The 12,075-nt window shown below is 35.6% G+C and overlaps 1 protein-coding gene across 1 annotated transcript in view; it reads right to left on the reverse strand.

Moving 5' to 3' along the window:
- ARID4A (AT-rich interaction domain 4A) overlaps positions 1–12,075 on the reverse strand; it is a 75,824-nt gene that overhangs the window by 62,805 nt on the left and 944 nt on the right. Inside the window, exons 2-5 of the mRNA XM_004698985.2 lie at positions 11,836–11,892; positions 10,048–10,158; positions 6,829–6,894; positions 5,776–5,866 (exon numbers count right to left, since the gene is read on the reverse strand). Of these exons, the coding sequence (XP_004699042.1) occupies positions 5,776–5,866; positions 6,829–6,894; positions 10,048–10,158; positions 11,836–11,841 (274 nt within the window). The 5' untranslated portion in view covers positions 11,842–11,892. The remainder of the gene's footprint in view (positions 1–5,775; positions 5,867–6,828; positions 6,895–10,047; positions 10,159–11,835; positions 11,893–12,075) is intronic.

The following is a 12,075-nucleotide window of genomic DNA, read 5'->3' on the forward strand; positions in this document are numbered from 1 at the left end:
GTTTTCAGCAAGCATGGTTGTATCATCTGGATGTTGTAGACTGTTACTGAGCCATTCACCAATCCAGAAGTTATTCTATTTATATAGTCCTGCCTCATAGATTATTTGCAGCACACAAATTGAGTAAGCATACTAAAAAACATACCACCTTAGGGCACACTTTTGCTGATTTTAAACTGTGCAGTAAATCACATTTTCGGTTTGAGCACCTCAACTGCCTTTTGGTCTATGTACAGGTTCTATATGAAGATAATAAGTATTCCATAATTCCTTTTCTCCCCAATGTGTCATGATCTACACAATCGAAGGTCTCTGCCTAGTCAATAAACACAGGTAAACATCTTCGTCTTCTTCTCTGCTTTCAACCATGATACATTTCTAACGTCAGCAATGATATCCTTTGTTCCATATGCTCTTCCAAATCTGACTTGAAATTCCTGACAGTTGCAAGTGCGTTTGAATATCTACAGCAAAATGTTACTTGCATGTGACAGATTCTATTGTTCAATCATTTCAGCATGATTTTGGATTACCCGTCTCTAGAAAAGGCAAAATATGCATCACTTTCAGAAAGGCGGCTAGGTAGATGCCTTCCAATTTCTTAGCATAGACAAGTGAGCACTTCCATTTACTGTAACACTTCGACTGGTACCATCAGTTTCTGGAGCCCTGTTTTCCACTAATGTCTTCAGTGCATCTTGAACTTCTTCCTTCAATACCATTGATTCTTAATCATACAATACCTCATGAGCATTGACCAATTCTTTTTTGTACAGTGATTTTTCATATTTCCTCTAACCTTGATGCTTCTTGCATTGTTCAGTATTTTGTCTATAAAATATTTCAATCCTTCAACAAACTACTCAGTATTCTTAAGTTAGTTTTAATAAAGAAAAATCCTGAAGTTTACTCTTTCAACTTGTCACTTTCAGTTACAATTCTGTATTTGACTTTTTAAATAAAATTCTTGCCTCTAAACAATAAACTTATTTTTCCTAGAATCTTGATTAAAGTGTCCAGCTTCTTCAACGTTTTCTACGTTAAACCAGTAATTCCTCTTAAACTAAAGATAACTAAATTAGACTGTCTTACATTCAAGACACAATGAAGAAAAAATTAAAAGTTCCAAAAGCACATATTCACAGAATCACAATTCCAAAAAAATAAGCTCTGCTTTAATGACCCTAAATCAGAAATTAATAACTATTTAAAAACATAATTATAGAAAACACAATAACCTCCAACAACTACATCACTCACTGATCTGTGCCTGATTAACAGTGCCGTAAACATCTGTATCATAATTATAATTTTTACCTTCTTTCATATTTTTATTTTTTTACAATTATAATTCTAATAAACAAACCATTATATTTTCAAAAGTTCACAAACTCTATATGAAATAATTTTAGTGTTAATGTTCATAAGAATACAAAATCATAAAGCCTTTACTAGGTCTGATTTTTTTTTAATCCCTACAAAACAAAGATGGTGCCGGTGGGACACATGCACACACACACACACACACACACACACAGAAACATGAGGAAGGAAAATAAGAATATGAGACCAATAGTCACTATCAAACATAACAAGATCTTTTTCTAAAGGGTTTTATCATTAAATCCATTGCAGTCCCAAATAAAAATGTACCAGTGTGCAATTTCAATAATTACATGTCCTTAGCTTTCTCTCTTTTTAAATAACCACTTTGAAATAAAATCAATCAGAATTTTGAAAAGTTAATTTCACGTACATTCTTTATTATGGCTAGAATAATGGGCGAACTGTATTTGCCACGAAGTGACAGCATTCAAGTAGAGAAGTAATATAAATCCTACTTGATACCTCCTGAATGGGTAGATAATATACTTCCATATATAATGGACTCCTATCTTTAATGCATGGACTGCCAAATGAGCAAACAACAAATGAAGCACTGCTTTCTGTTAGGAAGATATTTCTTTGCTAAAAATATAAAAATGAGAAAGCACAGCCTAGGGTTATTTATTGTTCAAGGCTACAGGTCAAGGTATTATTAGTAGATCTACAATTGGAGTCATATTAGACATATAATCTCTTTCAAAACTGGTTTATCAACAATTGCAGAACAAAAATTAATACCAGTATATTAAGAGTTAATCCCAGTGACTCATTAGATAATTTCTGATCACTAATGATATTATTTATTTATTTTAAAACCATACAGTGAAATCTTCTTTTGTATCTATTACAATTGTCTAACATTCCAACATCAGAGATCTCTTCAAACCAAATAAAGTCATGGAGCCTGAATATTAGTGTAACTTTCTGGCTCTACCTTTAACGCTTTATGAGGAATTAGAAGTCAAGAATGGTTTCAGGAAAAGACTAATTCAATCCAAAAGTAGCGCCAATTAGCAGCTGCCATCAAGTGTATTCTGACGGAGCGCAGCACGCATTTCAGAACAGAACTGTGCTCAGAGTTTTCCACAGTGGATTTTTTAAAAATCATTTTACTGGGGGCTTGTACAACTCTTATGACAGTCCACCGTGGATTGTTAAAGAAGTAGGAGCACCAGGACTTTCATCCATAGCTTCTCAGGATAGACTGGGACTTCTAAGTTAGCAGTTGAATGCTTTAACTGTCTCTATCCCGCAGGAAATCTAATCAGTAGGAACTCAACATAAGACAATTATTGATCATGAGGGAGAGGGGAGCAGGGAGGGAGGGGAAAACTGAGGACCTAATGCCGGGGGCTTAAGTGGAGAGGAAATGTTTTGAGAATGATGAGGGAAATGAATGTACAAATGCACTTTACACAATTGATGTATGTATGGATTGTGATAAGAGTTGTATGAACCCCTAATACAATGATTATTTTTTTTAAAAAAGACAATTATTGAAAGTTTCTGATCTGTGGTAGATCACACACTGTTTTCACCAGTTAGTCAGTAAGCTTATAATATACTCTGATCATTCATTGTACGGCTCCCATCCTTCAACATCTAAATGTTCTTCCTAGCAGAGTGTTATACTGAGTCTATGTAGGACAATTAAACTTTAATAGGTTAATCCTCATATACATACGGAAAAAATCTTTAATATTCTGAATTTTTCTTCCAAATAAGTCTGCTTTTCCAATTGTGGTCTGTGTTCCTAAGTGTGAATGATCTACATTAAAACCACACATTATGTTTTTAAAGAGGAAAATTCCTAGGCTTAGTAAATTGTAAAAGCTTGGAAGCCCTCAAATTCTCGTGTTCTTTTAAAAAGCACCAAGTGATTTGCATGTACACTAGTACCTAAAATGAATTACAGGCAATTAAGATTCTGAACTTTAAAAACAAGAACTATTCATTTTCTTCAGTTAGTGCCTATCACAGAGAATCACCATAGAGTATATACTCAGTAGTGACTCGTTTCAGAAATGTCAAAGTGCCACTCAGGTAGAGCGCAGCGATGGCTAATCAGAATTGAAGAATAATTTGTGAATTTTTTTTTAATGTGAAAATTATGTGAATTTTTTTTAATGTGAAAATTATGGCTTCTACAGAGACATGAGCATGGTATCGTTGGAGCCTCCTGGGTAATGAGGCATGTTACACATACACCATAAAAACAAACCCACTGCCACTGAGTCAGCTCTACTCATTGCAACCCTCTAGGACAGAACAGAAGAGTTTCTTCTTCCGCAGACTGGGTGGTGGGTATGTGCCCCAATCTCTCAGTGAGCAGCTGAGCACGACTTGTGTCACCAGGGTTCCTTGAGTAGGGTAGGTTGAAATATTAGGATCTGGGAATTCATCATACATTTTCCCATGATTCTGTACACATTAACCTCTGTCATTGTTACAAGTCCTTTAGGATACAAAGTTGCATTTATTTAATGTTCTCAGAGTTTATATTTAGCCCAGTTTGTTTGGTTTTTTTGAAGTTACAAAAGATTTTATTTTACTTGCATTAACAATAATGCTCATGGAAGTCATACTCAACAAATCAAAGTATTATTCTGTGCAAATTGTGTGAAAAAGACCTGTTTTAAGTGTTCAAAAGCAAAGATGCTGCCTTAAGGACTAAGGTGCACCTACCCATGGTCTGGGGCTTGGTTACTTTTTTTTTTTTAATGAAATGACTTTTTAAAAAATTGGAATTAGATGGGGAGTTACATTTCAGATCATTTATTTTGTATTCAACAATTTAAGCTTCTTATCCAACCCCATCAATAGCTTATCCTATGTCCCCATGCTTGGTTACTTCTTAAGTCATTGTTGAACCATTCTCCTCCTGGCTTAGTTTGCTCTAGTCATGTCGTATTTCCTTACATAAGACAAGCTTATTTCCATTTTGATATTTTATCCTAGAACTGAAGTTCCCTCCCCCATTATTTTGAAGGTCATTGATTGAATACATCATTTACTTGGTGTATTTAAGCCCAGATTTTAAATCTGTAACAATTCTAGTAGCCACAACCAATTAAACGTTCTAAAAATGTGTTGTTCAGAATAATAGCATCATCAAGAAGGAATACTATCTTTTATGAGTTATAAGAATATACAGGACTAGAAAACAGTAGCTATACACAGCTAAGGGCTCCTGCTAATAGAAGCCACAAAGTAAAATACAGGAAGAATCATTTTTAACCAAGCATGTTCTGCACAGCTTGGAGTATCAACTAAAGACCAATGATTTCTAAACAAATTAACGAATCAAGTAAATTAAAAGCCAAGGCCAATTTCTTTAAAAACCAAATTAACACAACCTCAATCTCCAAGATAACACTAATTTTTTTTAATATGGCTGATGGTTTTAAACACTAACCCTAAAGGGTCATTTATTTTCCTTCCATATGGGGAAGGAACATGTATCATTAAAATCAAACTACTTACATCAAGATATGAATGCAGAACCCAAACAACTGCACTGTAGATCCTTGCAAAAGAAAGGATAGTGAATTCTGCACAGGATTATGCAGTTAAAAAGCAACTAACATAAGATTTAAAAGTTAACCATTACTAATGACAGCAACTATTTAAGTACTAGTTTTAGGTTTTAATGTGAATGTATGATAAGACTTGTTGCTACTCCCTGAAGTAAAGTTTATTTATGGAATGTTAGCGTATTCATAATAGTAGCACATTATTTCTTTCTTTAGAGCTGAAACCAAGACCCCTCATTGTAACAAAATTTACTGCAACAGAAAAAAAAAAGGAGGGAGGGGGAAAAAAGAGGAACTTATATCAAGGGCTCAAGCAGAAAATGTCTTGGAAATGATGATGACAACAAATGTACAAATATGTTTGCTACAATTGATGTATGGATTGTTATAAGAGCTGTAAGAGCCCCCAATAAAATGATGAAAACATTTTTTAAAAGTTTTTCAGTTTGAAAATTCTCTGGTAACAACTACATTATACTTACATAAAGTAAGTAGCACTGTAATAAAAGTTTGAAGTTATGCAATCTTAATTTTAACTACAGAAAAATTCTCACTATTCATAATACTAACGTTTACACATTTATTAACTTCTTTTCAGAGAAAAATAACACTGTAATTTAACTTCCTTAAAGAGAAGTTAAAGGTACTCTACAAAAAAGAAATACATTCATGGAAGACATAACAATAAGTGACCCAGTTACTATGATAGTTAATTTCATTAACAGCAAGCCACCATTACACATTCATCCAACTATATCTTATAAGTTAATACATAATTCTCTGGGAACACAATGATTCATTGTGTCTAAAATATAGAAATACAAATCTATGAATTAAAAATTACTCCACCTCTTACCTACAGTATACCAACTAGCATCTGTCAACTTGCTGATAATAGCTTCTTGAAAGGATCCATCAGATGCTTTTGTTTCAACAATAGCTCCGACCTAGAACATAAAAGCCAAATTTTTTAAATGACAATTAAAAAAATGCAATTAAAACTACACCCCCTGCCCCCAACTATACAATCTGGGTTTAAGAATAATAATGCTTACGATAGTTTTACTTTACACTGGCTTAGTTCCTTATGAGTAGTTCTCTATGTAACTTGAGCCCCAAGTGCTGCGGTCTATTATCTACACCATTTCCCCATTTTACTCACTGGACGGTGTGGCTTCAAACGAGAAAATAGCTTGTGAAGACTCCGGGATGAGAGCCCCATCTTTTGACACTTACTTTATTGTGGGCGACAACGCCTTCAAACATTTGCCAAACTCAAACATTGTGAAACCATTGATGCACCAAAAAGAACTTTTATTTTTCACAAAAATACAAAATACTGGTTTCAACGCCTGCATTTATATGTTTTTTCAGATAAAAGTTCTCTTGTAGAGACAAAGAGATGTACCAGCTGACCTTTTAGTTTTCAGACCCTCGTACACTAGATTAATAAGCAAAGTTGTACTCTGGAATAACAAAGATTTATTACATAAACAATTAGCCAGAAATGAATGGAAAACATACTGCAGGTATTCACAACCTTAATTAACAAATTGAATTATGACACAGTTTAACTGATAAACCAGAAAACTTGAAGACTCAGGCTTATAAAATACTAGCATATGACTTAGCAGAGTAAAAAGACACAACAACAATGTAAAAATCAAACTGAGGTATTCAGTCCAAGAATTCAAAAGGCTAAATACTCAACATGCTTATGTAATGGTCTTAATCTAAGATATAGTCATTGCAATATCAAGACCTAGACTAAAAGACTAACCTTATCTGAACTGTTAAAAAAATTAATGTCTCTCTAAATATTTTTAAGGAATTTATTAATATAAAGCTTAGGAAATTGCCTCAATTTATGATCCAGAAATTCATATTTTAAACTGTAGAACATACATACCCTTAAAGGACCCTTTACTTGATCATCCTGCACCAACTGTGTAGTATTGTCCTGTTTTAGGAGTACCTGAAAAACATTTTTGTACAATTTATGTTACTTTTAAATGATATAATGACTATAGGCTTTCTTAGAACCCTGTTGTTAACTGGAGTTTAATTCTTATTACACTGTCTTGTATCTATGTTTATTGTCTCTCACATTAACCCCACTTCTTGAAGACTGGGGCTGGCCTTTGTTGCAAGATCCCTACCAGTTACCAAGTGTCAGTGTATATATACAAGCACTTAATAAATGTTTGTTTAATGAATGAACAAACTATGGAACACTTACCAACACTGCCACCTAGTCGATTCCAATGCATGGTGACACTATAGGACAGGATAGAACTTGCCCCTGTGTCTTTTCAAGCCAGTAACTCTTTATGGGAGTAGAAAGCCTCCTCTTTCTCCCTTGGAGAGGCTGGTGGTTTTGAACTGCTGACCTTGCAGTTAGCAGCCCAAAGCACAATCATTATACCTCCCAGGGATCCTCACTAGAAACTGCCTTTACTGTTTTTTATAGACAAGTCATAAAAGAGTATGATTTTCATCAAGTTTATAACAAACTAGTAGCAACCTCTATTGCCCGTAAGGAAAATAAAGTAAAAGGATAACTCTGATACTTTGTAAAGTAAATGTGAGTAACAATCATAATATGTAATTGTTGCAAACAAATGCTCTTTTCTACTACCAATCCACTGTTGTGGAGTTGATTATAACTCATAATGATCCTAGAGGACAGAGTAGAAACACCCTACAGAGCACCCAAAGTTTCAAAGCCATAAATATTTGTGGAAGCAAACTTCTCCATCTTTCTCCTGCAGAGTAGCTAATGGAATCAAACCACCAAACTTTCGGTTAGCAGCTGAGTGTTGTAACCACTGTGCCACTAGGACTGCTTATCTGCTGCAGTTCTCCCCAAATACATAGTAGTATAAGTAACCACAATGGAGCAATTGCCCAAGTAAGAAAAATTCAAATTCTAGGAAATGTATAGGCTCCTCCAACAACCATAATAATGACTTTAACATCCAAAATTTTAAAAAAGTAAAGACTCCACATAATCCTAATTAAATGTTTACTAAATAAATCCTGTCGAGCTGACATGGTAAAAATCCTACATCAAAATTTCCTATAAAATATAAAAGAAATCTGGGGAAAATTGTCAAATGGCATCTTATTAACACTGAAAGAAAAGTTTGATAGGCAAATTACAGTTTAAACAGAAATGTTATACCAAATCAGATAAATCTTTTTATCGACTACAGAAATCATATTCTCCTAGTTAATTCACTCGTTAACCAAATTTGAAATCGTGGTCTATATATCTGGTGTATATCTCTACTGGAGGTCAAACAGTCAGACTTTGTTTCCCCTTCCACAGCCCTTCTCTCTGATATTTTCAATGAAAAAAGCAGACTGCAAAACTGCAAGTAATCCATAATGATTTCCTGCTTATAATAACAATGTTGTGATAGCCACACTGAAAAATGTAAAGGGTTACACCAGATCTATTGGGACGTCTAACAAAGACTTCCATAAACTATATTATATAGCTCTAGGATGTCAATATTTACAATAAGCATTGGTTAACAGATTACTTAAAATATATTTACACAGTAAAATGACCACAAACACAAAAATATTAACAGTAACATTTTTGAGACATAAACTAAGATGATTAGTCCTGTTCATTTTTTTATTATTTTAAACAAGGTTTCAAGCTGCTTCTTCCTTGTTTAGTCATGGCCAACAAAGCAAAACTGGAATGCAAAATGCAACCAAATCTGCAAAATGTAGGTGAACCAGGCTGATAACCAGAAGGGAAAAAAAGTAATGGTCAACACCTGATTAAAAACAATCTACCTTTTAGAAAGCAAGGGCAGCATGTACTTTGCACAGGCACCAAATCCCTGAACACAGTCAAACACGTTGCGCTGCTCAAGACGGTACCAAAGCAAAGCTCTCAGAAAGCTGAGTCCCACCCCAGTCCTGGCAATAATCCATCCAATCGCCCGCATAGGCTCCTGAAAGGGCGCACTACACTTCTGAAATGTTTCTCCTGCACCAATTTCAATTTTTCCCATTACAGTTGTCATTCCTCTTTATTCAATTTTCAATTTTCTCATTAGCAACTTTATAGGACAGAGATGAACTCTTTACATGAATAGAATGCCTCACCTTTCTCCTCCAGAGCAGTTTTGGTGCATTTGGTGGTGGCTGACCTTGTAGTTATCAGCCAAATTCGTAACCCACTAAGGAGCCAGGGCTCCTCATTAGCCATATTGAACCAACCTGAAGTCATGATTTTTTAACACAGTATTACATATAATATGTTCACTCTTTTCTAGTCAAAAGCTATCTTAAAAATAAATTTCTTGAAATATTTTTGACACTGTCTTGAAAACCCAATTCCCACTGCACTGTTCTTATCTAACCAGTGAAATCATCTATACGTAAACCTTACCAAAGGGGAGAAAAAAGATTATGGCCTAAGTTAGTTGGCTACATTGGCAGATTTTATGTCAACTTTACGCTGCCAATCAGGTGGTAGACCGATGATGCTTCCTTGGGAGTGTGGCCTTTTCTACAGGGGACAGTGAGAACATCTCTTCTGTCCCTTCACCCTCCCTGCTCCCGGGACTCTGTGTGTCTGCCTCCAGGGCTGGCCCCATGTAGGCTGTAGACCTACAATGCTGCCAGAGGCCTGCCACGTTCCTGCCAACCTTGCACCCACATAACTACAACCACCGTGGTGGCCTCTGATCTCCCTTCTTCACCACCTTTCTGTGGGATTAGCCTATTACTATGAGAGTCTAATGAGGGCCACAGGTAGCCTCAGCTGTATGAACTTGAATTGGACTGGGCTAGGATACCTTCTTGATTAAAAAAAACCTACTTCTTGATATTAAGTTCTTTCGTATACATATATGAATGTCACTGGTTTTATTTCTTTAGACAACTTGGCTTAACACCACTGCCATAAACAAGGAAGATTCAAACATTAGTACATATGAGCAAGGGCATTTTGGGAAAGGCATTTTGAAATAATTTCTCATTTTAAATTTCTTAATGTGCTCTTTATGTACAGTTGTAATTCAATAAATGCTGAATCTTCCTCCCCAACTCTCTTCAATCCCAAACTAACAAAACAGATAGATTAGGGGTGCGGTGGAATTACCTTAACTTTTACCAGCCTTTTCACAGTCTTAATCTTTGCCTCACAGAAGGCACCTCGGTACTTGGCGCTGACATCAGTTCCCACTGTCAGGTAGGCAGGCTCATCCGCCGCCTGAAGGAAAGATCATGAAATGTAAACAGCACTATTATTTTCCTTACTTTAGTCTCAAGTCTCATTTAGAGGTCCTACATTTAGAATAACAAGAATGCTAAAATTATTTGCTGACCAATATCATTAATTTGAAAAATATCCCAGAAGCTAATACTTTTATTAACAGTCCGTTCTATATACAAATGTCATCTAAGATAAAATGTTTTCAAGGTGTAATTGCAAATTATCAGTAAGGAAATACGTTTTTCTCCAAATAAAAAATGGCCTAACAGCTTTAAAATTTATATAATAGAAAAATAAGAAAAGCGAGGAAAGACATATTCATTTTAAATGTCTCACAGAACTTCAAGCCATTTATTGATGGCTTCCTCAAAATGCTATCTTCAAATTAAAAGAAAGATTGCTATTAAAATTAACACTGACAATATTCAATTAAATATTTATTAACATAGCTACAAAAAGGCAATACCTTGGACATAGTATAACGACAATCCTCTTCATAATGGGATTTGAAAAATTCTTTGGTTGAAAGCTGCATATGAAAGGCTTAAGTCTAAATTCAGATGACCTTTCTAGCCCTATCTAGTTTCCTAGGCTGATCATCTTGGTATAAAAAATAAGTGTCACTAAGGAATATCTAATGGCCATGATCAGAATGAAACAATGAAAAGATATGAAAAATTTTCTTGTACCATAAATTTTAATCTTGACAGTGATGCTCACTATCTCAAGCTGGCATTCTGTTCCTTTTTTCCCAAAAGCTAGATGCAATTCAACATCGCTACATGCAGAGGAAAGTGTACACTTAAAAGATGTACATTTAGTAAAAAACAGGAAAAAAGTTTTCATTTCTCCATATAACATTAAAGATTAGATAAGTTACCTAATGCAAGTAGCTAAGGAAGCAAAAGAGTCTTGGAAAAAGTTATATACACATTTCACAGCTTAATACACCTGTTTGATCAAGGAGTCAAGTATCTGGTGCCTTTTAAAGTTGGTGGATTTACAAAGAGTGCAAAAGGAAAAAAAGAATACTTTCCATAATAAAATATCCAACCTGAAGCATTTAATGTCACAGACCTCACAATGTTAGGCTGTCAGTCTTCCTCTTTTAAACATCAATATATTGCTTAGTTTGCCTTCCTATGAGTAGTTAGTTATTTTCAGAAGAAAATGTATATGTGAGTGGACATATGTTGAAAGACACTGACTGTAAAAACTGTACTAAAATTATTAGTTTTAGTTCAACTTTAATTTTTTTAGCACATAATGTCCCTTTATCCCCAGCAGAGATATGTCTCTTACTCAATCTACATACTCTTCTTAGCAAATTGCACTGGCACCGGGAAAGAAAAAAATTGTTTTAATCTCCTGAAAGAGGACAAAAGCTTTACTTCTGTGAAGGTTGCTGCCAACACAGGAAGTGTTCAAAAATACTAGCCCCACGGACAATTGAAAGGCTGTACCAGCCTCTCCGAAGTGCTAACTGCTTCAGAGAGGGTGTGCGGTTCAGTCCTCACCAGCTCAACGTCCTCCCTTCCTTTTCAGTAAGTGCTGCTTAGTAGAGGAAATCAGTTTTAAGGAGAGAAAAAAATGACATTCCACGGCCCCAAGCTCACTCACGACAGGCTGTGCCAGGCAGAGCTCGAGCTCCAGAGCAGGGTTGGTTCCACTTACCTTCATTTTCACCGGGGATCTGTGGGGTTCCAGCGCAACGAGCTCTCTTCACCGTCGCTAAAACCACGGAGGGGGGAGACGGGCAGAGATCAGCCAACAGTGGGAGCGACCCAGGGGAAGAAAGTAAACAAACGCAGCGGGGAGGGGCAGAAAGAAGCCTCACCGGCGAAGGCACAGGGTCCCCTCGGAGGGCAGCCAGGACAGAGGGGCAAAGGGGCAGCGAGGAGCCCAGAGGCGCCA

This window comes from Echinops telfairi, unplaced genomic scaffold (assembly GCF_000313985.2).
Source record: "Echinops telfairi isolate 266 unplaced genomic scaffold, ASM31398v2 ScPeMD7_18;HRSCAF=68, whole genome shotgun sequence".
In the NCBI taxonomy this organism is placed as follows: domain Eukaryota; kingdom Metazoa; phylum Chordata; class Mammalia; order Afrosoricida; family Tenrecidae; genus Echinops; species Echinops telfairi.